At 40.8% G+C, this 27,874-nt stretch overlaps 1 protein-coding gene across 2 annotated transcripts in view; it reads left to right on the top strand.

Annotated features, from left to right (window-relative positions):
• The window catches only part of BTBD9 (BTB domain containing 9), a 304,691-nt gene that overhangs the window by 23,538 nt on the left and 253,279 nt on the right, over window positions 1-27,874 (top strand). For both annotated transcript variants that reach the window (XM_045010651.1, XM_045010650.1), the window contains exons 3-6: window positions 2,865-3,228; window positions 5,512-5,776; window positions 9,132-9,351; window positions 11,561-11,680. In XM_045010651.1, the coding sequence (XP_044866586.1) occupies window positions 2,865-3,228; window positions 5,512-5,776; window positions 9,132-9,351; window positions 11,561-11,680 (969 nt within the window). The remainder of the gene's footprint in view (window positions 1-2,864; window positions 3,229-5,511; window positions 5,777-9,131; window positions 9,352-11,560; window positions 11,681-27,874) is intronic.

Here is a 27,874-nt window from a genome sequence, read left to right as displayed (position 1 = left end):
CAAGCAGGCTAGGCAGAGCTGACACCAACTTGTCTGAGGTGTCACCCAGAAGCATAGCATAAGTTTGAAATACAGACAGTATAGAGCCAATATTCATAACTTCAACTACAAAATGGTACACATATACAAATAGCATAATTATAACCAGCCAATCATAACCTTCCCATGGACACCTCACACAACAACCTTTGTACAATATATGCTGCAAATATATAACAGCGGTTGCAACAGTGATCTATACAGTTACAGATTTTGTCAGTAACGTCACACAAGCTTACAACACTCCTGCTAATACATCCCATAATGATGTTTGCTTTTTTTACAAAAGTGTTACACTGTTGATTTGTATTTAGCTTGTGGTCCACTATGACCCCCAGACCTGTTTCCACAGTACTCCTTCCTAGGCAGTCATTTCCCATTTTGTATACTATTTATTTATTACAAATGTTTAGTTTTAGCCTTTCTTGTTGAAATTGTTCATTTAAAAGGCTCTTTCTGCTGCAATATGACCTAGGAAAATATTGCATGTTTAAAAATTGGGTTGAAACTCATGTCTCCTTTTAACACAGCAGATCTACTTCCCATTCTTAAACTGTACATAGTAAAATTTCAAGATAATTCTTCTCTCATATGAATGCTAGAGAGACTAGTGATTAAACTAAGATGTATGTGTACAGAATGCACAAATTACCTATTATCTAGAGCAGGGGTCTCAAACTCTAATGACCAGAAGGGCCACATGAGGACTAGTACATTGGCCCGAGGGCCGCATTACTGACACCTCCCCACTGCCGCCCTCGGCCCTGCCCCCACTCCACCCCTTCCATGAGGCCCCGCCCCTGCCCCCATTCCAACCCCTCCCCCGAAATCCCCACCCCAACTCCGCCTTCTCTTTACCCCTAGGGGGTGCAGGAGGGGTGTGGGGTGTTGCAGGGGCCACGGGGAGGGAGTTAGGGTGTGGGGTGCAGGAGAGATGAGGGGTGTGGCAGGGGGTTGGGGTGCAGGAGGGGTGCAGCAGGGGGCTCAGGGTAGGGAGCTGGTGTGGGGTGCAGGAGGGGTGCGGGGTGTGGCAGTGGGTTCAGGGAAGGGGGTTGGGATGCAGAAGGGGTGTGGGGTGCAGGAGGGATGAGGGGTGTGTGGCAGGGAGTCAGGGCAGGGAGTTGGGGTGGGGTGCAGGAGGAGTGAGGGGTGCGGCAGGGGGTCAGCGCAGTGGGTTGGGGTGCAGGAGGGGGGTGGGGTGCAGCAGGTGGCTCGGCAGGTGGCTCAGGGAAGGGGACTGGGGTACAGGAGGGGTGTGGGGTGCAGTAGGGGGTTCAGGGCAGGGGATCAGGTGCAGGGTGCGTCAGGCGGCTTAGGGAAGGGGTTGGGGTGCAGGAGGGGTGCGGGGTGCAGCAGGGGGCTCAGGGCAGGGGTGCGGGGTGCAGCAGGGAGCTCAGGGCAGGGGGTCAGGGTGCAGCAGGTGGCTCAGGGAAGTGGACTGGGGTGCAGGGTGCAGTAGGTGGTTCAGGGCAGGGGGTCGGGTGCAGAGTGCATCAGGCGGCTCAGGGAAGGGGGTTGGGGTGCAGGAGGGGTGCAGGGTCCAGCAGGGAGCTCAGGGCAGGGGGTCAGGGTGTGGCAGGGGGCTCAGGGTAGGGGGTTGGGTTGTGGCAAGGGGCTCTGGGCAGTGGGTTGGGGTGCAGGAGGAGTGTGGCAGGGGTTGGGGTACAGGGTGTGGCAAGGGGCTCAGGGCTGCAGAAGGGGTTTGGGGGGCAGGCTCTGGCCCGGCACGCATCGGGGTCAGGGCAGGCTCCCTGCCTGCCCTGCCCCCGTGCCGCTCTGGGAAGCGGCTGGAACGTGGGGGAGCAAGGGCACAGGAGCGTGTGTTGCTGTTGCTTCAGGCACCACCCACAGCATCTCCCATTGGCTGGGAACGGGGAACGGTCAATGGGAGCTGCTGGGGGCGGTGCCTGAAGCAACAGCAACACATGCCCCTGTGCCTCTCTTCCCCCACTTCTTTCTGCTTCCCGGAGCAGCACGGGGGCAGGGCAGGCAGGCAGGGAGCCTGCCCTGCCCCCAGTGCATGCCAGGCCAGAGCCGCTCTAGGTGAACGCCGGGGGAGAGAGAGGGGGCTGTGAGGTGCTCGCGGGCCGCAGAAAATAACTTCTGCGGCCCGCAGGCCGCCTGTTTGAGACCCCTGATCTAGAGAAAACATGTTGCAAACTTTTTGATTCTTCACAAGTCTCATCACCTAGGACTCCAAGGCTGTTCTATGCTGTAGTTAATGGATAGAGAAAGGAAATGAGCATTTACACTCCTGGGTTCCGTTGCCAGTTCTACTATTCTTTCATAATATGAGCATTAGCAAGTCATTTCACCTGTCAGTACTTCTGCTTCCCCAACTTTCAGTGGGGCTGTGCAGGTGTCACTAAGGATATAATTTGGTCTGAAAGTTCTGGTGGTGATATGTCAGTAGTAAAGAACCTAACTTAACTGTCAGATCCCAGGGTAAATTTTCAGAGCTGAAATTAAAAAAAAACCCAAAAACCTCAGATCCCATTCTTTTTACCTGTAAACTGACTAAACTTGAGGTAGAATAATTGAGATAATAATGAAGAGACCCCACAGTGCTACTCCTATGTAGACACTATCAGAGTAGAGCTGAATTTTAAGTTGTTCACATAGCTTCCATTTCAAATTTTCAAAACCATTCTTTTTCATTTTATATGGCCTCTTCTGAGGAGTCATTGCAAATATATCTTCATTTATTCTTTTCACCTAGCATTTGGTTGCACTCTAGGCCGCTTGATTTATTTACTGTTTAAATATATATAACAAGACACCCATTATTAGGGTGCAAGTTTCTCACATTTTCTTTCTGTCTCTAGAGCATTATTATATGGTGGAATGAGAGAATCTCAGCCTGAAGCAGAAATCCCTCTTCAGGATACCACTGCAGAAGCATTTACAATGCTGCTGAAATATATCTACACAGGCCGTGCTACATTAAGAGATGAGAAGGAAGAGGTCCTCCTGGATTTCCTGAGCCTGGCTCACAAATATGGATTCCCAGAATTGGAGGATTCCACCTCTGAGTATCTTTGCACCATACTTAATATTCAGAATGTTTGTATGACCTTTGATGTTGCCAGTCTCTACTCACTCCCTAAACTGACTTGTATGTGCTGTATGTTTATGGATAGAAATGCTCAAGAGGTGCTCTCCAGCGAAGGCTTTCTGTCACTTTCTAAGGTGCGTCTTTGTAAGTTCTTTCAGACATTGGTTGCTTGTGATCTATAAAAAACACTATGATAAAATGCTAATAGTGGTCTGAAATGAAGAAAAGAGAAGTATAGGTCAAGTAATAGGAAACTTTAATAGTAGGGTCAATTAGCAGTGAAATTGCATTGCTGGAGTAACTCAAGTCAAGATGAGATGAATAACTAATATTTTGTAGTATTCTATAAACATTGTGGTAATAAAGAGACCCTAAAGATCATTCCTAAATGTAATATCCATTAAACTAGTCAACTGTGACCAATTATAAAAGTTAAACATGACTCCTAACAGGACATTGTCAAGGATAGGAGCAAAATATTTACCTTCTTTTCTTATGTATGTTTTCTTACATATTTGTAAAGTCTGCACTGTCCTTTAAACAATATAGTCTGGCATTTGAAGCCTGGCCAAAGTGTACGCAGTAAAGGTTTGGAGGCAGGAGCTGCAAGGATGGCATAAAACTCAGTTTACGTTCATTCTCCTGATCCTAGGGCTCCTACATGCAGGATCATTCTCCCAGCATAAGTTGGAGCAACCTTTGGGCTGCTGCAATTTACACCAGCTGCTAACAGTCCCAATGGGCTGAAACCACAATTGTGGATCATTGCAGAGTAGGGGTATTCTAGTTATGTCCCGTTCTCTGGTCACACCCCCTACATTGTACTAGAGGTAGTATATGAATGTGCATAGGAATGTCTGTGGTAGCTCTATGCCACTGGAGTTCCCCCATGCACTAGAGTGAGCCTTCTGGGCTGGATACATCAGTGGTACAGTACCAAGTGGCTACACTGCACCAGAGGATTTAGTCCTAGATGTCTTTTTTTTTTTCTTACAGTAAATGCTCCCATATTGTTTCATCTGCCTCAAAACTCAGTATTGGTAACCCAGCACTCCAACCACGGTACATGTGAAATAGCAGATTTTTTTTGTAAGAATGCACGTTTCAGTTTCAAGCTTTCAATGAGTGGTTATAAAGGGATATTAAAACGTGTATGAAAAATATTTCAAGTCCCTTTTACTGTAAAAAATATACTGACTTTTTTGGCAGGTTTAATGAGAACATCTATTCTATGAATAGGGACCAGAGACCTTACAGAGCTAACTAACTCGGTATCTGGTTACAGAGGAGATTATAATTGCTCCCCCTCCCTTTTGACACTGAAGTCCTCTCTGTTAACTACTTGATGCCAGATATAATATATCAACTAAGAATGCATTGGAGATAACATCAGTGTACAATGGAACAAATCAGCAGACTCCTTGACCAGGAAACATGCTACCTCCTTTACAGTAGCTGGAGTTTGTGGGAAAACCAGTGTTGCAGGAGGACTTCCTTGTTCGAAGGCTCATTCCTACTTATACTGTCTGCAAAGTGAAAATGCAAAAAGTTGTTCAATTCTGGTTGGTTTCATTTTGCAATCAGTGCGTGTTTGTGCTTCTGTCCAGGAGATAGAGCTATGTGAATCTTTTCTGCAGCTTGGCCCCAAAAAAGAAAGGAGGAGGGAAAGAGCTTGGAGTGGGTGATACAAAACCTGCATCTCATTTCCACACCAGTGATCATATAGCTAAATTCAAAGGTGTGCTACCAAAATTTTATTTTAGCAGCCCACTGTACTGCCAAATCTAAAAATCACCTTTATTTACTCCTTGACCCATCAGCACTGAGAGTTTAGAGTACATTGGGATACAATTAATTTGAGTGGCTTGACACACTTACACACTCTAAGCCTAGTTCTGGTGGTGGTGGTACAATCATAACCTATTATGTAAGTAGAAAATCTAGAATTCTTGCATAAGTGATTAAAATGAGTAAAAGCAAGTAAGCTATAACTGAATACAATACTCAAAATAAAAACTGAAAGGCCAGGGAGGCTGCTCAGTAAGAGTATCATAGTGAGCCAGTAGTGGTTTTGCCTCTGCCCAAGAAGGTTAGGATTCAAGTATGAGGACTTTGCCTTATACTTTGATCTGACAGTGCAGGGCATTCACTCCTTTGGGGATGTTGCTCTGTTAGAGGTGCCATCTGCTGGATAGGCATTAAACCAAAGTCCTGACCAAAATTCCTTTTCTCAGTAAAATACTTTTTAATGCTCTGGCTACATCTGAGCTAGTTAATGGCTATAATGTTTGTCTACAGAGTCACTGTCCCACTAGTATAATCAAGTTTTGAAAGAGCTTTTATAGCTTTACCAGTTAAAGATCTGTTAATTTTTGCTGTATTTTAGACATGAATTTTCTTGGATGTTCTCTATTTAGGCTGCTCTTCTAAATGTTGTGCTGAGGGATTCATTTGCAGCACCTGAGAAGGATATTTTCCAGGCTTTGATGAACTGGTGTAAACATAACCCCAAGGAGAATCATGCTGAAATCATGCAGGCAGTACGCTTACCCCTGATGAGTCTGACAGAACTACTAAATGTTGTAAGACCTTCTGGATTGCTGTCGCCTGATGCCATTTTGGATGCCATTAAAGTTCGTTCTGAAAGTCGGGACATGGACCTCAACTACAGGGGCATGCTAAGTGAGCATTAGTATTTTTTAAACATGTTGGGGATGGACTTTCAAAATACAACTGTTCTATGGCAAAGGCCCTGCCATATCCACAGCCTTGAAAAAATGTGTCACGGACTGTGAAATCTGGTCTCACCCTGTGAAATCAGGTCTTTTGTGTGGCTTTTACCATATGCTCTACAGCAGGGGTAGGCAACCTATGGCATGCGTGCCGAAGGCAGCACGCAAGCTGATTTTCAGTGGCACTCACACTGCCTGGGTCCTGGCCACTGGTCCGGAGGGGCTCTGCATTTTAATTTAATTTTAAATGAAGTTTCTTAAAGATTTAAAAAACCTTATTTACTTTACATACAACAGTAATTCAGTTATATATTATAGACTTATAGAAAGAGATCTTCTAAAAACATTAAAATGTGTTACTGGCACACGAAACCTTAAATTAGAGTGAATAAATGAAGACTCGGCACACCACTTCTGAAAGGTTGCCGACCCCCGCTCTACAGATTTCATGGGGGAGACCAGTGTTTGTCAAATTGGGGGTCCTGACCCAAAAGGGAGTTGCAGGGGGTCACAGGGTTATTTTAGGGTGGTTGCGGTATTGCCACCCTTGATTCTGCGCTGCCTTCAGAGCTGGGTGGCTGGAAAGCGGTGACTGTTGGCCAGGCACCCAGCTCTGAAGGCAGTGCCCTGCCAACAGCAGCACAGAAATAAGGGTGGCAATACCATACCATGCCATCCTCACTTCTGCACTGCTGCTGGCAGCGGCTCTGCCTAAAGGGCTGGCCTCCCAGCCAGCAGCCATTGGTCTCCACCTGCCTAGCGCTGAAGGCAGCGCCACCACCAGCAGTAGGTCAGAGGTAAAGATAGCAGTACTGCAACCCCCCTACAATAATGTTGTGATTTCTTCCCCCCCCCCCCCCGCAACTCCTTTTTGGGTTAGGATCCCTACAATTATAACACCATGAAATTTCAGATTTGAATAGCTCAAATCATGAAATTTATGATTTTTAAAATCCTATGACCTTGAAATTGACCAAAATGGATCATGAATTTGGTAGGGCCCTATGTATGGATTTGTAATTTATCAGTAGAAATGAGTGGTATATTACTAATTGGTAAATACCTATACAATTAAAATGCCTAAACCAACACCTTGGGAACACTTAAGAATATCTGAAATTGGTTTAAGTGAGTGTGAATTTTTATCTGGCCCTGGAGGCAGAAAGAGTATTCCAGCTATATTTTTCATTAGTTTCCTAACTTCCATTTGTTCTTTTTCTGAAGAATTGCAATGGCAGGGATGACAAACATTAAATAGAAAACAGGAAAATATGTTAACTTCTCACAGTCTAGATGTTGCTTCAGCATGTAAATTACAGCAAAGTGCATTTTTATCAAAATGCTTAATTTTTCCTCAAGGAAAACCATTTGCAGAACCTTTATATCTAAAAAGTAATCAAACTTTAATGCAGGCATCTGTCAGATTTTTAATGCTAATTTTGTAATAAAAATAATAGTTTTGCTGTTTAGTTTAAAAATATTCTGTATCTGATTTTTTTCACTTCCCCTTTACATTGTTTGCCCACATAATGTGTAAAATGAAAATCAGTCCCTGCACCAGAGAGCTTTTATTCTACGTATGAAGAGAGAGGAAAGCATTTCCCTTTTTTTTTCTGTAATAAGAACCTATCTCCCCCATTGTACTAGATTATTTGTATTATTTGTGAATTAGGTTTTAACCTTTTACAGTTAGCCAAGTGTTTTATAAAAACATTTGTGTGCTACAAAGTAACAGTTACATAGCACAGAATATTTACCCTGCAATTGAGAATAATGTTGAATACTCTTAGAGAATATTCTGTATTGTGGTCTTTTAAATCATGCGGGAATGAGCTTTTCATTATGGGAAACTGCTTTTTTTAGCAGCTGTCCCTTCAGGTTTTTCACTTTGGAAACTACAGGCTTTACTGGTCCTCTGCATTCATGTTGGGATTTTTTTCAATTTTTTCATAAAGGGGCATTCTTTTTATAGCACTATGAAACGGAAGTTTACAAAGCTTGGATGTTGCCTGCTGATTTCCTTTTCTCTATAGTCACTTGGCCATTGATAGCAGGCACAGAAGCTCATGATTTCTCACCCTGTCAGTAATGTAGCTATTTTAAGAATTGAATTCCTGTGGCTTTTCCTTAAGTACTAAGTTCAAATTAAACTGTAAACTATCATCAGAAAACTATTCACTTCAAAGTATTAAATAATGCATCACGAAATGTCTAGAGTTAGCCCACTTAATTATTACTACTTTCAGAGAATAGGCAGATTTCCAGAAACTTCACAAGTTCAGGATAGAAAGACAACGATTGTAACAGATCCATGTACATTCTCTCAAAGTAGAGGCTGCCTTGTTCTGCACAAGCCTTCCTCCTGTCAATAAATACCTGTGTTTCAGCCTTATGGCCTGAGACACCATGAACTCAATAGCAAGCTGGACCTAAATTTTGCAGCAGCTTCATTTAAATCTTAACAAGTTTGAAAAATTAAATATGAACTTAAGTAATACTGGAAACAGTAGCCTGTTATATTAAGTTCAATTTATTTTATGCTGTCCACTCATGTTTAGTCTTCAATATGCTTGTAAATATTTGTATTGACAATACAAATGCATTGTACAAATTAGTGTGGGGTGGGTGCAGCTGGAGGTTGTGACAGATGGATAGAAGACAGGTAGAACTTCTGGCATTTGTGGAAGCAACAGAGGCTGTTTGCAATTATGGGGGCAGCATCTTAGCTGGGTGTTTCTGCTAACAGGTTCATCAATGAAATAGTTAAAATGTTGACATTTTAAACTGCATTATCTAGGTTTTAGACCTAACACCACATTGAGATGAATGGGAGAATGTACACTCAAAAGCTATTGTCAGCCTGTCTGTAGAGTCAGGAAGACAACATAGTATTTGGAATTCAGGTCATGTTTTCAGCATTTTCTTTACAATTATGAGGGGTAGAAACATTTTTTTTTTGTAAAGCAACAGTACTTTATCTCAATGTTTTTCAACCATATATCTCAGTATTTTACAAATGAAGTTAAGGATCATTATCTCCAACTATTTTGATAAGACTAGATTTTGTTGCACAATTCTGTGGCAAGGGTTGGATTTTGCTGCTTTGGTAGACAAGGGGCCCAACTTGTAGGCCTGATTCAAAGACCATTGAGCCAATAAATTCCCATTAACTTCATTGACCTTTGAATTAGGCTCACACAATCCTGAAGCAACCTGAAGGGTTGTGTAGCCACCAAATCATCTCTGCTAATTTGTTTGTGCTGTAAAATCATAACTGGTAAGCAACTCTCTCTTTCTCCTTTTAGTACCAGGTGAGAACATTGCAACTATGAAATATGGAGCCCAGGTTGTAAAAGGGGAGCTGAAGTCTGCTTTGCTAGATGGGGACACACAGAATTATGACTTGGATCATGGCTTTTCCCGACACCCGATTGATGATGACTGCCGTTCTGGCATTGAAATTAAACTAGGTCAGCCATCGATAATCAACCACATACGAATACTACTCTGGGACAGAGATAGCCGGTATGTGACAAGTCACCCTGATTTAAGAGAAATTAAAACTGATTATACCCCACCTGCCTCAAAGATAAAATATTGAATTATTAACTTTTATTAAATGCCTATAAATTGCACAGTTTCAATAACATATCATGGTTGGGATAGCATTGACCACTTGAATTTAAATTCTAAACATTTGAATAGGCTTAGGAGGTTTCTTTGCTTCATACTTGTTACTTATGTAACAAGTCACTTTCACTTTGCACTGTTAAAATGACTAATATTTTAGTCATCTGCATGCTTTAGTTAACTATATAAAACTCCTTTTACTAATAACTGCTTAAATTATTAAAATAATTTTAAACAAGCTGTTGATTTCTCTCCATTTATGCTGTCTATGTTTCCCATTTGCATTTAGATAATGACACTGGGCTGGTCAGTTTCACTTTCTGGTTCTCCTGCAGTGACATGATATTCTTGTGTTTTGGTTCACAACACTGCAAGAGAATTTTAAAATGAATTCTTTTGGTTAAAATGGATCAGCAACCTTTCACTAGTGGAGTGCCGAGTCTTCATTTATTCACTCTGATTTAAGGTTTCGTGTGCCAGTAATAAATGTTAATGTTTTTAGAAGATCTCTTTCTATAAGTCTATAATATATAATTAAATTACTGTTGTATGTAAAGTAAATAAGGTTTTTAAAATGTTTAAGAAACTTCATTTAAAATTAAATTAAAATGCAGAGCCCCCCTGGACCAGTGGCCAGGACCTGGGCAGTGTGAGTGCCACTAAAAATCAGCTCGCATGCCGCCTTTGGCACGCGTACCATAGGTTGCCTACCCCTGGGTTAAAATAATATAATTTTAATGAAAAACCTTTCTGTTTTTGTTAGGTTTGTGACAGTAACCTATGTGTAGTAAAATTGCCCAAATTGGTGATTACCAAGTTATGAATATAGTTCTTAGAGACCTATATAAGGAAACTTGTGAAATTTGAAGTTTGGTGAAACCGTAACTTTGGAAATTCCAAGCCTTATTTTCTATTAGCAAAAATATATCAATTTAATACTAGCTATCAGGAAGGGGTTTTTATTTTATTAATAGTTCTCTAAATCATACAGCTGTTTGCAAATATCTTTATTCTGTTAAGCAAGAGGAAACTTTCCTTCATGCCTTTTGTTTTTCACAGAGTATTACATTTAGTATACAACAATGATGAGCTTTTCTACATTGAAATGCTTCCGTCAACCTAGTGTTGTCTGCATAGGGACTTAGGTCAACTTAACTACATTGCTCAGATGTGTGGATTTTTCACACCCTGAGCGATGTAGTTGGTTTGATATTATTTTCTAGTGTAGACCATCCTTGTGTTAAACTAATCCCAGGTCTTTAACAATATACAGTCAGTAAATTGTCACCCTGCCACTGGATTTTTGTAACCAACTCTCATTATTTTAGAATAGAAAATATTAACATTACTGATTCTTTCAAATAAACTCACTTATAATCTCAAGTGCAGTTATTGTTCTTTCATAATAACATATACGAATTTTAAGAAGTGACCTGTTAGTTTAAAAGCTTAACTTTTATTGTTGAACAAAAGTTCCATCAACTCAGGACTACTGGAATTTGTGGTTTTTTCTTTCTCCCTTGGAAACACTGAAAGGCAACAGATTTAAAGCTTCTGAAGAAATAGTTTTTAGTCAATGCATAAATAACCTATTGAACTAATTGTGACACTATATGAACCAACTAAGTAAAAAACTTTGTAGAATTCAAAGAAGGATTAGATAATTACATGGATAGAGAGGCAACAGTACCTAACTAGGTCAAGACTGATAACATCTTTTTCATTGATTTTCTTTATCACACAAAATAAACTTGCATTTCCCAGTTAAGGGTTTCAGGCTGACATTTATGATCTGCTAAATTTTCTCTGATATCTTGTTAATATTTCAGCAGAAATAATTGCAGTGCTGGTTTTAAATTTAGCTCATTTTATTAATGGGAATTATTATTTTGGTCATTTTATGTAGTTCTGAAAATATCTTTTAACATATGATTACATTAAATTTATTTTTAAAGTGATTTGTAATGCAGCCTCCTTACAGAAGTCTGGATATGGGTCCCTTTTGTGAAAATACATTTTTACATAGACACCAACTTCCAGAAAGCAGGTTATTTCATAAATATTGAATGCTTCTATTCTAATTATTATTTTTGGCAATCCACAGGTCTTATTCCTACTACATTGAGGTGTCCATGGACGAGCTAGACTGGATCCGCGTGATCGATCACTCTAAATATCTTTGTCGGTCCTGGCAGAAGCTGTATTTTCCTGCCCGTGTCTGCAGGTTAGTTTATATGCATAACACTATATGTGTATTTTTCCAATTCTTAGGCACCTAAATAAGTGGCTTGATTTTCGCAGGTGGGTATGAGCGCCCACATCAGATAGTAATTTCAGTGAAAGTTGTGGATGTCATTTATCTACAAAAATCAGACTAGCTCTGTAGATGCATAAATATGAATTTAGTTCTGAAATTTAGGGAACCAGGTTTGAAAACTTTGGTGCTCTTCTCTCTCTCTAAATATATTTACAGCACAGTTGAACAATAGTTTGCGTATTCTTTTCTCTCTTCTTCTAGTTATATAGTCCAATGAGGTAAGACTGTTAGTATTTTTTCATTCAATAAAAGTAGCACTCAGCAGCTGTAATTTAGGCCTCTCTATGGTGACCAGTTCTATGGGGTGTCTTTTTGTAAGTTGTCCCATCAAGATGAGCCTCTTCTCCAGGCAGCCTCCATTATCAAGAAAACTTCAAGGAGAAACCTCAGCCAAGAGCTAATGAGGAAGTATCTCCTTCCAACAAATCCTAGTAATCTCTACATGAAGCTATCATACCATCTCCATGATCCTATGCAGTTGAATTTAAAGTTTTTCAGGACTTGATGAAGAGTGTAGCCAAGACCTTACAGGTTCCCTTGGAGGAAATACAGGCGCTCCAGTGCTCCCAAGTGGATATCCTCCCTACCACATCTCAGGGCAAACTAGCACTGCCTGTCAATGATGCTGTCTTGTAATCAGCCCACAACATTTGGCAGATTCCTGTCACCGTTGCACCCATGTATATGAAGACTAATTAAAAGAAAGAAAAATTCCAGCCAAAGGCTCCAAATACCCTTTTTTCTCACCCTACTCCCAACTCCTTGGTGGTTGACATAGTCAACATAACATTCACTCGAAGAAGAGAGTGGTTTCTTCCCTGGTGATCAGAGTCCTACTTCTATGGGAGTCTTATCAGTGAAGGAACAGAATGTGTGGCTTGTGTTTACTTTGACTTTTTGCACTCCAGAGCTGAGAGCATAGAGGCCATTCAGGGTGCAGGCGTGGCCCCAATAAACACTGATTTTTCAAAAGAATTTGATTTTGCATGCAGAGGATGCGTGAACTCCAAGAATGGGATCTCTGTGGACAACACATCACAAACCACAGTTCCTGTAAGGTACATAACTGTTCTCTTTGTTTTGTTTTATATATATATATGTAAAGGAAGAAGAAAATAAAGTTCATGACATTTTTGTGGAAGTCCAGTTGTTTGAGACCTTTTTAAAACAGTTTGGACACTATACTAGTAAATGTACTGTATAAAGGGAGCAATCCTGCATTGGCAGGCAGAAGGAGCAGATTATTCCTTTTCCATGTAATTTCGGTGCTTCTATGATGATATGACAGATAAGGCCTTGTTCATCTTTTTTTCTCATTTTAAATTGTTTTTAAACCAATTCTCCATACAACCAGAGCAATGCAGGAAACATATATGCACAGGAAATCTTCAGCTATAAATAAGTTCTTTGGCATCTGAATGAGGTGTGGCCAACAGTGTCCTTCATTACAGACTTAAAATATGGACAGAGAGAACCTCTTCTGATCATATAAGGTTACTGTCTAAGTCTGAGTATATTCTCCCTTCACAGCACGATACTCATTTTTGTTAATAAGAATTATGCATGTCTGTCAAAAGGCAGATGTACTGCTTTAAGTGGACTGTGTGGTTTATCCATCAAAGAAGCTGCCTCTGTCAACAAGTGGATAAGAATAATTGGTTTTGTATAAAAATATGAAAGAACTTTTTCAAAGCAAAACTGTGATGTAATAGAGAAGAACTTTGCTAATTAGCACACACTGTCCAACTGTTGTATACAAAACAACAATCTCTCCACACTGCTCAATAATGATTTAATAGCCAGCACACTTTGTGAGGCCTTATATAAAGATTTTGATGATTTAAAAAATACTACATTTCGTATTGTCATATGATCTGAAGTTTAGCTTTAAATATTAATAGTTGTCTGATGAACTAAGTACATTTTGTGTTGAGGTATCTTAGTTTTTTTTGTTTGTTCACTTGCTATTTAGCAAGATTCAGTAACGTATTGGGTCTCCTAGTCATTGGTGAGGTTATGCTGTTTAAAATATATTGTAATCTCTGCATCTAATTGCAAACAATAAATAATTTTTAAAGCTTAACACTATTTATATTATATGTTCATAATTAAACATCAGTGATAACTTTCTAAAGAAAATATACAGAACAAAAACCAAAAAATCCCATCACAATTTGGAAGCTTGTCAGACACAGTCCTCTAAACATATTAGGTCAAAGAACAATCTGAGAAACAGCTAGATAGTTTACCAGCATAGGAACTGGGTAATTATCATAAACATGGTTGATATATAGAAGTCCAGCTTATAAAGCAGATAAAGCACTACTGTAAAAGTGCTTTACTTTTTTTCTAATTTAGAACTATATAGAATCGGATGAAATAAAAACTTCATCTTGCCAGACAGAATGCTAAACAAAGTTGTCTTTAACCATCTTAAGATCTGTTTCTTTATCTGGTGATGGTGGGTACTGTTAGGACAGGATTGCCTTCTTAACTGACCAATATTACATTATTTGAATGCAATTTTGATGGAATGTGAGGATGTGACTTTCTGCTTCTTGGCTATTGGCTGCTGCTCTCCTAATATGGCTGCAAACAAAGGCCTTATCCTTACATATATGGAAGGTAGAGTTGAAAAAAGTATCTGTCTTTCCTGTGCACTCCAGTGGTGAGCCGCATTTTCTGACCTCTTAACACATACTTTCAGCATGGGATCCAGTCTGATGTTGTATTGGTAAAATAAACACACTGTCAGGCACTAGGATGATTTATATTTTCTGAAATGTTTAAAAACTGGCATGTTCACTTTTAAAATTCAATATTTTATCTTTTCATCTTCTTCAATTTGCATCTGTTCACTCATGAACCTATGTTTGTCAGTATCAATGCCAGTTTCATATGAGCTTAATTAGAAAAGCATGCTGTGTGTTCCATCCCCCAAATTCTGGTTAGAGTAATATTTAAATGTAAAGTTTTTCACAAAAAAACATAGACTAATTCAGTCAGCCTCATCAGTCATTCATTACATTTCTTATGATGTATTGTAGCCTCTATTAAAGCCTGAAATTGTTTTTGTATAGCACTTTAAAATATCAAAATTAACTAGTGAACTAAGGGTGCTGTTGTACTTCCATGCATAATATCTCTCAGTTGGCAGTACACTGAGCTGTCCAAACTGGTTAGTTATACTTTGACATCTTAGTAACTTAATATGGCCAGTGGTACTTTTCTGATTCAACACTAACTGCTTATGTTTTCCCTCAAGCATGTATGGTAGGTGTTTTCTAGGTCTGTAAGAATTTTCTTGTCCTGCTGATAGGCTCAATTATCATACTAAAAATAAAGTGATGGTGAACAAACTCTCTAGTGTGACTTTTCTTGATGTTAAAATGGGAAACTTGCTTATGCTTTCGCAAACAGAGGCGTTGTTATGTTTTACTCTTGCTTTATGGGATATGATCACCATCTTAGATGTTTACATTCATTTAATGTACAGGGAAGATCATGATAGTCTTTTTAGTAGGGGAAGCTTCTATATATATGTGACAGTCTATACTGTTATGTTCACCACTTTTACAAGATTATGATAAATTTTGTACAAAGTATGCCTTGTGAGGTATCATTTGAAAAGTCATAAACCGCTGAATATCATTATCCTGTTGAAATATGTGTAACCGCCTCTTTTCCTCCCTGGGTTACTTGGGAGCAAGCAGCACTCACCCATGTGCCTGGACACTTGATGTTGTTGGCAGTAAAGGAGATCCTGAATATCCTAGTGATGATGTTGGATAGGTGGGAATCCTCTATCCACCCCTCTGCTGCAGTCCTTTTACTTGTAAAGACATTAAAATGAGCAGTGCTTCCACCTGGCTGGCCCTGTACACTCTCAGTAGTGTGCCTTCAGAGCCTCCAGGAATAAACCTAAGCTAATCTGTGCAATGGGTTTAACTCTAAAATACCAATTATAAACAATATATGCCCAATAAACACTTAGATTACAGTTAACACACATTTACTTAATAATTTAAGGAAACATGGCATAATAGACTGACATTAAATGTCTTTACTAATTTAGATCAGCAGGGGGCAGTTGGATGAATCAGTTAACAAACATATCTAACTTGCATTTATACTGTCACCGTTTACCCCACCTCTGAGTGTACACTCCTATGGATTTCAGAGTTCTAAATGCTTGTGTGAGTGTGCTTGAAGACTGTGAAGCTGGGGACAGCATTCTATTGGTTCAGTAAATAAGTCCAGCCAAGGCAACAAGGGGCAGAACAATTCTAATTTGGAATCATTCCAAGCTGCACAACCCCTCTGAAGATTGGAGTTGTTTTAACCAGATGTCAGTAACCTTGATTCTGGTTTGATGACAAGACCTCTTTCCCTCTTCTGAGACTCAGATAACCCCTTAAAGTCTCTTTTCTGTCCCCCTTCCCCTTGCAAGTACTTTTCCAGATAAAGGTGGTTTTTACCCATACTGCCTTCACTTGCAGGACCATCTCAGTCAGCTCTGGGTACAGCAACTGTCTCTGCCCTGGCTCCAGTGAAGCCCATCAATAGCCTCTGAGGCTCCCTGCTTGATCAAACCCCCAGAAGACTCTAAGCAGCAGTTTCTGGCTTTCTAGCAGCAGTTTAGCAGCAGCTTCTGGTTTGGACAGAGCTTCATAAAGCAATTGCAGCTGCTCTCCAAAATGGAGCCCATCACATGCTCTCCCTGCATTCCCTAATAAAAGAAGTCTCTCACTCTCTTCCCCAAGCCATCATGGGAGTTGTAGCCTCGAAGGCTGGATTGCAGCATTAAGGATCTTCCCAAGTGGAACACTCGCAGTTAAGTTCAGAGGCCCCCCTAGTAAATGATGCCTACATATGTGTAGCAACACTATATGTGAAGGTATGAGATTCTACTGTATGATGGTTACTGAAATATGGTGTATTTCTGGATAACACCCACAAACCAGTTTTTCAGAGGCAAAGACACACTGGCCCCAACCAGGTGTTAAAGGGCTATCACTTGCTTAAGTGACCATTCTCCAGCAAGGGGACGGTGTGAATAAGAAATTTACATTTCATCACAGGGACAATGTGACATCACCTGGGGTACAAGATGGACTTTTGAACAACAGGCAGTTCACAGTTTCTAGTACACAAGCCGGATCCTTTCCCAACTTGGGACCAATCTCCCCAGTTCAAAGGTTTTCAAGCAATCTTGTTTCACTACAGATGGTGGAGAAGAGAAGTGGTCAGAGACCCTTCCCTCCCCCACTTTTGTACTCTGAGACTTTGTACTGGAAAAGCCTCTACTGGGTCATGGGAGTCGGGCAGTTCCATGGCATATGTGAGTTGCCAAGTTTCCTTCATATGAACTGCAAATTCTTACTTGCACCTTTTATGTACGTGTTAATTGAGGTATCTCTGGGGATGACATGCAAGTCCTTTGTTTATAGGTCCTTTGTTATTTCTAAGGAGCTAGTCTGTGGTTGTTTCCTAGACTCACAGCATGTTTCAGTAACAAATATATAGCAAAATTTCAGAACTTCATATGCAATAATAATACACACATTTTAACGGGACATTGCTGATTAGCAAAGCATGACTTTTCCAATTATACTTCACAAGGCATACTTTGTACAAAACATATAATCGTATTACAGTGGTGAATATGTGGGTATAGAGGGTTACATGGGGCACAGTGTGTCACAGATGATTTAAATCTCACGTCCACAAGAAACTGCTTGTTGCCTGCATCCCAGCTGGGGGTAATCCTCAAAGAAGGGAGAGTGGCATAAGAATGAGAGACAGTGGTCTCCAACTCCTTTATCTCTGCTCATGACCTTAATGACTCTCAAAGAACTGAAGTAAAGGGGAAGGGTCCAGGCTGAAAGGGACCCAGCCTGTGAAATTTACTGCAGAGTATGGTGAGGAAAACCTTTTGCTTTTAAGTTCACTTAGCTTATTAGGTTAGGTATTAGCTTGCGTTTTGCTCTTTAATTTCTTTTGTAACCAATCCTGACTTTTATGCATTATTACTTGTAATCACTTAAAATCTATCTTTCTGTAGTGCTTCTTTTATCTTAACCAGTGTGTTTGGTCTAAAGTATCCCAAATACAGTTTCCCACATAACAAAGATGGTGCATTATCATTTTCCTTTGGTGAAATTATGAACTTCCTATGAGCTTGTACAATTCAGAAGGGTACTGAGCAGTACAAAATGCACATTTCTGGGGGGACAAGGCTAGGACTAAGAATTTGCTCCCTGTATGTAATTCATGAGTGACCGGTCAGAGTTCTCAGCATTTTTCTGAGAGTTAATTTACATTCTAAAGGCTGCGTGAACAGGCCAGGAGTGGATGTTCTGACAGCAAAGCAGTGTAAAGGCACCACAGGCAAGAGAATTAAGAGGACACAACTATTCAACTATCCAGATTGTGCACTGGGGAAATGTCACAATATACAAAGCTTTCTTTATTAACTACACAAAATAGTAGTTGTTTACTATCGTTGAGTTTTTTCATTTTGCCATAATTAAATTTTTCCTGACCCCTTAACTGCTACTTGTTCAATCCCCTTCACTTAAGTGGTATAAATGTACCATTTACTGCACGGAAAAAGCAAATAAGAATGAAAATACACTACAGGGATATTCGTTTTAAAGAATCTGTCTCTTTATCCCTGAGAACAAGCAATCTCTTTCTCCATTTCATAATAATACCTTGCACTTACATTGCCATTTTTATCTACGGATCTGTGAGGTCTTTACAAAGACAGGGAAATGAAAAACAGGTTAAGTGACTTGTTCACAGTTATATAGCAGAATCAATGGCTGAGTTAGGAACAGAACCCAGATATCCAGTTTCACAGTTCCCTCCACTAACAGTTAAAGAATGCAGAAATCTCAGGGTATGAAGACTTGCGCAGTGGGTATCTTTTTTTGTAATCCATTCTTTGTGCTTGAGAAATTAATGTTTCTATTATCTCCTTCATATTTCTTCTCAAAATACATTTTACTACATAACTTATTACTAATTCAACACGCTAAACAATGCTGCCATTCACATAACAACAGGAATTCTGTATTGGTTCTATTGGAAGCTCCTTGGGGCAAGGTCCTTGTCTGCTCCATGTTCTTGGCAATGCTCAGTTCATATGTCATCTCCACAAATTGTTACAACATTCACAGAGAGGATCTATATTGAGGATATTCTCGGTGGCTTGTGAGGCCAATAAGCCAAACACAGGGCCAGAAGCAATGCCTTTCTTCCAAAAATGTAGGGCCTTCTCAGTCAGTAGTTATGGAAGTAATGATGCCCTCAGGGACAGTACCTGTGATTCTGACCCAGTGCTCTTCCTGTGTGGAAAAAGAGAGTAGAGGTGACCTGTAACCCTTACAAAGAAACTGTCAATATATCCTTTAAAGAAAACCTGCTACCCATGCTGCAATGTGCAGTGGTTGACCAGTACTAAAGAAACTATAACTTGATGCTAGAGAACTCTCAAACTACTACGCATTGCCTAATCATCTTTTTCTAAGTAAGCTAATTGTGAAGCTAGCAAAAAAAGTATCCAGTGCCATATGCTAGTGGCCAGGATCCTGGATCCTTCTCAGTAAGGCTTCAGGCCAGGATAAAGTACAGGGAGGGTATTCGTAGATTTAGTGGATAATCATCTCCTAGTTATAGATATGGTAAATAATAAAAGATACAGGCAGAACACTAATGTACTTTCACTTTCTTCTATAATCCCTTATATAGTGGTCTAAATTTTTGGGAAATTGGAGTTTGGATAGAAGATTTGACTATACCAGAGCGACTCACTTCACCTTTGAGATATTGCATTTTCTTCAATCCATCTCTATTTTTATGTTTTGTAAGCAAGTTTTTTATTTTGTTCTGTCACACAAATTTGCAAGAAATCTGGTTGGGGTTTAGATTTTTTAAAGACAGTGCCAAATGTACTGAGAATAATGCCCCAAAATAATATAGAGCAAAATGTAGCCACATGGTGTCACTATGGTATACCTTTTCTTTCACTTGTAGTTTGCTTTTTACTGTTTTTGACGAGAAACCTTTGAAATGCGTTATATGTAGTAGTGTATTTAAACTATTGTGTGTATATGGTTCTTCCTTGCTAGACTTCTGAGCCTTCTATTTTTGTCATCTTGCTTTGGAAATTAGAAAGGGCTGAGACAGAAGATTAGAGCATCAGGGAATCCTCAGAAGTATTTATCAGACCCTTCTCTTAACATAATACAACACTAATTTGGAGGTTTTAATAAAGTTTACACTGGGAAAAAATATAGAAAAAAGTAATTGTCCTAGTGGACGAACTTACAGTATAGAAAATAGTGTAATCGGTGTAGAAATTCTGGACTCTGCAAAAAGGTTTGTGTTAAGTAGAGAGATGTCTCCCTGCCCTCCCCCCATCATGTTGCTATTTTATTGCCTTATTCATATAGTAGTCATTTTTGTATTGAGCATTTTTCTGATTTTTTTTAAAAACATGGCTTAACAGATCATAATTTGAAAGTAAATATTCTTTCTTTATTTCTATATAGGTATGTCCTATAACTAAAGCCCTTATTAAACAAAACTGAAGGATGGCATGCAGACAGTTGCGGAAAATAATGTAATTGTAGAAAATAGTTTTAAATGTGCTTTTCTTGTTTCATATTTTGACAACTTATTTAGATTTTGATCTTTTAATATTGCTATTTTTTCTTTTGAAATGTCAGATGGTTTGGAGATGTCATATGATTAAGTACTCCTTGATTTATTTTTCTTATTAAGGTACTTAGCTTCTGTGGCAGTGAGTGCAGTACAAATGACCTGATAAAATATTGAATTTTAAAATATTGAAATTTTAAAAATTAGAATCCATCCATCCATGAACAGGAAATTCCTTTCCTTTCTTATTATGAGACAAATGGGCCAACAAGAACTAAGAATGTTTTGTCTCATGCCTCCACAGCTTATTCCACAATAATCATTTTATGCCCCAGCCTTGCAACAGATGAGTTAAGTGGGAGACCATGTTTTATCTCCCCCTGGCCTTGAAAAGACAGATAAGAGAGAGCAAAATAGAAAAGGATGCAAATACTTATGTTGCAACCCAGATAACTGTTGGGATGCCAGGTAATTGTTCCTTATCTACTGTGCAGACCCTCCGGTGAAAAGCTGTGGCTTTATGTATGGACCAAAAAGGAAGTGTAATTTTTTTCCCCGTTCTTTATCTGTTCTTGGACAAACAACCTCAGAGAAGGTTCTGAAACTACTGCAGTGAAGTGCAGTCATTTTTCCTTCTACTTATGGGAGCCAGTGCAAAGCAATTATTATTCAAGAAGCTATGTTTCACTTTCAGGCTTATCTCTAGGGTTCTTGTACTCTTTAAGTATAGTAAACATAATTTTAGTACAATGATCCTATGCCTAGTGGATAATCAGAGTGGTGATAATTTGTATACAGGCATTAAGAAAATGGTTCAAATTAAGTATATGTTGAGGGATGCTAATAATTCCACAGACCTAGAGAACCTTTTACAAGGATTTAAAAACAAACCTGGTATTTGGGGAGGAAGGCAGTGACTACAAAATGACATAGCACTAGTTACCTTCAGCAAGTGATTTGTTTCTGTAGAAGGTGGTGGTGGTTACTTGAAAAATGTATGCAGCACTCCAAAAGAGATTTGATTTAATTTATAATACCTCTCTAGAAGACTTGTATTCTGATTGAAAAACATGCAAAAGGAGTTGCAGGCAAGGAGCTCTCTCTAAGACCTCAAAACAGCCCAAAGGCATTTTAAAAGCCTTATGATAAAGTCTTGTCATTAATGTCCATAGGACTTTTGCCCCCCAAGTTAATTCAGTAGCAATAAGAATAAGTACCTTGATATCAGCTGACTAACTGCCTTCATCTCTCAGTTGCCTTAGTCTTTCCAGCCACTGGAATCCTGTGTACTTTTTTTCAAAGGCTTACCAAAGTTGACTTTCTTCCACTGACTCACCTTGGGGCCTTGGGCAGGTGGCAGTACATCTTTGACTCAGTATCCCCATCTGTGAAATGGGAATTACTTGTTAAACATGGGTGTTTTGAAGACTAATTCGTATTTTGTTTAGTGCTTTGGATGTGTTGACTACTATGTAAGTACGTTATTATTTTTCATCCTGCCATCTCAGCATTAAGAAAGCAAAAACTAATTTGAAAAATGGAGGTGATGACTAAGGCTACAATTTACTCATGGGTCTTCTTAGTAAAAGTAATGGACAGGTCACGGGTAAGAAACAAAAATTGTTTGGGTGGGCACTGCTTGGTGGAAACAGTGGGGGGACGCTGCTTGGGAGGGGAGAGGCGAAGCCAGCGGCACCAACTGCCACGGACCGCCGAGCAGTGGCAGCTCCGACTGCCCCCGGGACTGCTGCTCAGCAGTCCCCTGGGCCAGCCGCACTGTCTGCTGCTTGGGCGGTCCTGGGGCCAGCTGCCCGGGGCCGTCTGAGCAATGGTCGGTGCGGCTGGCTGCGGGGCCACCCAAGTGGCTGGCTGCAGTGCCGCTCCAGTAGCAGCCGGTGTGGCTGTCTCCAGGGCCACCTGAGTAGCTGTCCCAGGAGCCAGCTGCTTGGGCGGCCCTGAGGTCACCCACACTGGCCACTGCAGAAATTTGGAGGTCGCGGAAAGTCACGGAATCATGACTTCTGCCACCACAATGACAGACACGGAGCCCTAGTGATGACATAGCCTCGGTCTTCAAGATAGTACAGTGTCTCCCTGCAAACACCCACAAGCTCAGGCAAGTTACAGCCTTGACTAGGAAAGTATTCACTGATTACAAGATCTTCGTTCATCTGACTTCTTGTGTACATTTGATCTTTGGCTTCGTCTTTCAGTTTGTGCTCCAGATGGGTTGCTTCTACCTCACTGATATCAAAAGAAGATTTCTCTGAAGCCTATGATCATAATTAATAGAACAGTCACCAAGAACTTTCTCTAAGGTTTCTTTGTTAGGCCCCTTATCAACGAACATCATAACATATGCTGATACTTTAGTAAAGGGAGCCCTTATTAATCCATGGTCAGCTTGGGGGAGGAGCAAAAGCCAGTTTGCCTATTGATCATCAAAAGCTCTAGTCAATGTGCCAGGCTGTACGCATTCTGAACATTTTAATCTTTCAATCTGAAAATAAGACTGTCTCTGAACAGATTTGCTGGTGTGAAAATACTTGATTTCAATTGGCCCGAGTATCATATTAAAACCAGCAGAGTTCTTGGTGGGTCTTATCTAGCAAAGAAATCTAGTTTGGACTGTTTTCTGTTACGTCTTATGTTTCAGGTTATACTATCATGAGTTATAATTATTCTTATAAATGATGTAGGCCATACATATTTTGCATGATGAAAAGCTGTCAGTTTCATTTCTAATATTCATAGGAACTGTGTGCATTCATTGGGAATCTTTTCAAAATGTAGCATCTGTTGTTCGATCATTTCAGCCAGAAAAGAAATGTGGTATGGACCAAAATGATCAGGTTATACAGTAACCTCTAGTTACCCAGTGAATTAATTTACATATTGTAGATATTAATAATTCTACAGTATGTCACAGGTTTTGATGTTTCTGTGCAAATCTAATTTTTTTACAGGAAAAATGTTATAAAGGAAATCTGTTTTGCTGGATTCATAAGTATTCTAGTTTACTTCAGTTAGCTGATCAGTGAGGGCCATCTGTTGAATTTGTTTAATGTCAGTGTCTAAAGCAAACATGCTTTTCCTTATTTCTAAACAGATGATGGGTATGGTTTGTTGTTTATCTAAAACAAACTATACAACACTTAAAGATCACACTTGAAGTGCAAAGCAGATAATGATTCCATTTCTGGGTTGTTGTGAATATTCAAATTTTACGTGCAAAAACAGAGGCATACATTGATGTGGATTTACTCTTCAGTTTTAGGATCCAGGTATTTTAAACCCAGCTGTCAACTAACATTGGGCCAGAGTCATCTTTGGTGTAATTCAGTTGAAGTTAACTATATAATTACTAGGAGTAAATTTGGCCCATTGTGTTTAAACTTGGTTCCCTGTTGGGAAGGTTCAGGGCACATTCTGTGTATAAACATATTCCTTTCTTTGTTTTTAAGGTAGAACCAATATGGTGAATAGGAGTGTCACATTAAATGTATTGTAACACACAACAGAACTTTTTCCTTCCAGGAAACTTAAACTTGACTGTTTATTTTCCCCTTGAATAGAAAATCAGCTACATTTTAAAATCATATTATAGTGGTGTAAGTTGGAAAAGTGCTATTTACAGGATTATTAGTTTATTATCTTGCTACAGATTTTGAAGCAGAACCTTCTAAGGATTTCGTTAGTGTCATTTGTGTGAAATCTAATCCTGATATGACAAACTACAGTTGCTCTTAATTTCTCTGTTCCGATTAGGTAGTGCTCTCTGGTTTAGCACAGTATCAAGTCGCTTTCTTTCATGTCCATTTGTAGAATAGAGTAGTGGTTAGACTCAGTGGTTCTCAGACTTTTTTGTATTGCTGACCCCTTTCACACAGCAAGCCTCTGAGTGTGACATCTCTTATAAATTAAAAACGGGGGGAAGGGAGGTTTAATTTAAATGTTATTTAATTTAATGGGGGCTTGGGGCTGTAAGCCCAGTACGTGGCTGGACTTGGGGCTGTCCAGCTTGTGATCCCCATGTAAACACCTTGCAACCCCCTGAGGAGTCGTGATCCCCCTGTTTGCGGGCTATCTCCACTTTATATAAGACCATATGATTGTCTAAGGTTGCTTTACTAAGAGGATATAAAAACTCGTTGCTGCAGTTCCCTCTCACTGGCTCTTCTGACATATCATCCTTGCAGCTCCCTAAGTTACTGCCACTCCTTTCTTCTCCACTCCTAGGTTATGTCTACACTACGAAATTAGGTCGAATTTATAGAAGTCGATTTTTAGGAAGCGATTTTATACAGTTGATTGTGTGTGTCCCCACTAAGCGCATTAAGTTGGCAGAGTACGTCCACAGTACCGTGGCTAGCGTCTACTGTCGGAGCGTTGTACTGTGGGTAGCTATCCCACAGTCTCTGCTGCCTATTGGAATTCTGGGTTGAGCTCCCAATGCCTGATGGGGCAAAAACATTGTCGTGGGTGGTTTTGGGTACATGTCGTCCGTCGCCCCTCCTTCCGTGAAAGTAATGGTAGGCAATCGTTTCGCGCCTTTTTTCCGTGCAAACGCCATACTGCTTTCAGCAGACGGTGCAGTAGGACTGCTAACCGTTGTCATCCAACCACCGCTTCCGCTGCAACTCTGCTCTCCTGCTCTCCTGGTTCCATGAATCCACCTCGCAGGTCCTCTCATCATTCTTTATAAATATCTGTTCTCGTGGCATCCCGTCGTCATCCACCGCTTCCACTGCAACTCTGCTCTCCTGCTCGTGTCTCAGTAGCGAATTGCTCCATGTTGTCTATCATGGGCTCCCGGGAACATGTGTTCTTCCTCAGTGGCTGCAAAACTTTCACATGCATAAGGGCACTTTCATGGAACTTCGTGAGTTGCTTTCTCCTGCCCTGAAGGGCAAGAATACCAAGATGAAAACAGCCCTTACAGTTAAGAAGCGAGTGGCGATAGCTTTCTGGAAGCTTGCAACGCGAGACAGCTACCGGTCAGTCAGGAATCAATTTAGAGTGGGTAAATCTACCATGGGAGCTACTGTGATCCAAGTAGCCAGTGCAATCACTGAGCTGCTGCTATCAAGGGTAGTGACTTTGGGAAATGTGCAGGTCATAGTGGATGGCTTTGCTGCAATGGGATTCCCTAACTGTGGTGGGAAAAACGCATATCCCTATCTTGGGATCGGATCACCTTGACAGCAAGTATGTAAACCGCAAGGGGTACTTTTCAATGGTGCTGCAAGCACTGGTGGATCACAGGGGATGTTTCACTGACATCAATGTGGGATGTCCGGGAAAGGTACATGACGCTCGCATCTTCAGGAACTCTGGTCTATTTGAACACCTGCAGGAAGGGACTTACTTTCCAGACCAGAAAATAACTGTTGGGGACATTGAAATGCCTATAGTTATTCTTGGGGACCCAGCCTACCCCTTAATGCCATGGCTCATGAAGCCATACACAGGCACCCTGGACAGTAGGAAGGAGCTGTTCAACTATAGGCTGAGCAAGTGCAGAATGGTGATAGAATGTGCATTTGGACATTTAAAAGTGCGCTAGTTCAGTTTACTGACTCGGTTAGACCTCAGCGAAACCAATATTCCAATTGTTATTGCCGCTTGCTGTGTGCTCCACAATATCTGTGAGTGTAAGGGGGAGACGTTTATGGCAGGGTGGGAGGTTGAGGCAAATCGCCTGGCTGCCGATTACGTCCAGCCAGACACCTAGGGCAATTAGAAGAGCACAGCAGAGCGCGCTGTGCATCAGAGAAGCTTTGAAAACCAGTTTCATGACTGTCCAGGCTACGGTGTGACAGTTCTGTTTTTTTCCTTGATGAAAACCTGCCCCCTTGGTCGACTCTACTTCCCTGTAAGCCAACTGCCCTCCCCCCTTTGATCACCACTTGCAGAGGCAATAAAGTCATTATTGTTTCAAAAGCATGCATTCTTTATTAATTCATCACACATATAGGGGAATAACTGCCAAGGTAGCCTGGGAGGAGTGGGGGAGGAGGGAAGCACTGGGTGGCGTGGGGGAGGAGGGGAGGAGGGAAGGACAAGGTCAAACTGCACTTCAGAACGTATTGAATGCCAGCCTTCTGTTACTTGAGCAGTCCTCTGGGGTGGAGTGGTTGGGTGCCCGGAGCGCCGCTTCCCCCCCCCCACGTTCTTGGGCATCTGGGTGAGGAGGCTATTGAACTTGGAGAGGAGGGCGGGCGGTTACACAGGGACTGCAGCAGCGGTCTGTGCTCCTGTTGCCTTCCCTGCAGCTCCACCAGATGTCGGAGCATATCAGTTTCATCCCCCAATAGCCCCAGCATTGCATCCTGCGTCCTCTCGTTGCGCTGACGCTACCTCTCATCTCGCTCGTCCCTCCTGTCCTCGCATTACATAGTAGTCAACACATCCAAAGCACTAAACAAAATATGAATTAATCTTCAAAACACCCATGTTTAACAAGTAATTCCCATTTCACAGATGGGGATACTGAGTCAAAGATGTACTGCCACCTGCCCAAGGCCCCAAGGTGAGTCAGTGGAAGAAAGTCAACTTTGGTAAGCCTTTGAAAAAAAGTACACAGGATTCCAGTGGCTGGAAAGACTAAGGCAACTGAGAGATGAAGGCAGTTAGTCAGCTGATATCAAGGTACTTATTCTTATTGCTACTGAATTAACTTGGGGGGCAAAAGTCCTATGGACATTAATGACAAGACTTTATCATAAGGCTTTTAAAATGCCTTTGGGCTGTTTTGAGGTCTTCTGCTTTCCTGGACTCTGACATTGTTTGCCTCCATGCATTCTGCTGAGCTCTTTCAGTGCAGGAGGACTGCATGAGCTCAGAGAACATTTTATCACGGGTGCATTTTTTTCGCCTTCTTATATGTGCTAGCCTCTGGGACAGAGATCATAGGGGGAGCATTGAAACATTTGCAGCTGTGGGAGGAAAAATAGAGAGAGTAGTTTTTAAAAAGACACATTTTAGAGAACAATGGGTAGACTCTTTCATGGTGAATCCAGCTGTTAACATTACATAGCACATGGCTTTCAGTACAAGGTCACATTTTGCCTCTTGTATTGAGGGCCTGCCAGTTTGGTGTGAGAGATCACACACACAGGACCGGGCAACAGAATTCGGCTTGCAGGCAGCCATGGTAAGCCACAGTCTTTTGGCTTCTTCAACCTTTATAACATGTGGGAACGGTTTCAAACAGCAGCATCCTCCTTTCCCATACCAAGCACCCGTTGGGTTGGCCATTTAAAAGGAGGGGCTGTACGGCCGCGAATGCATCCCAAGTCTTCAGGGCAAATTAATCATTAAACACACTTGCTTTTAAACCAGGCATTATATTTACAAAGGTACACTCACCAGAAGTACCTTCTCTGGCTTCATGGTCCGTGAGCCCCCATTGGGAGGGTTGGGAGGGTATTG

Source organism: Mauremys mutica, chromosome 3, assembly GCF_020497125.1.
Source record: "Mauremys mutica isolate MM-2020 ecotype Southern chromosome 3, ASM2049712v1, whole genome shotgun sequence".
Classification (NCBI taxonomy): domain Eukaryota; kingdom Metazoa; phylum Chordata; order Testudines; family Geoemydidae; genus Mauremys; species Mauremys mutica.
Note: the sequence above shows the minus strand (reverse complement) of the source record. Positions and strands in the feature narration are given on the sequence as shown.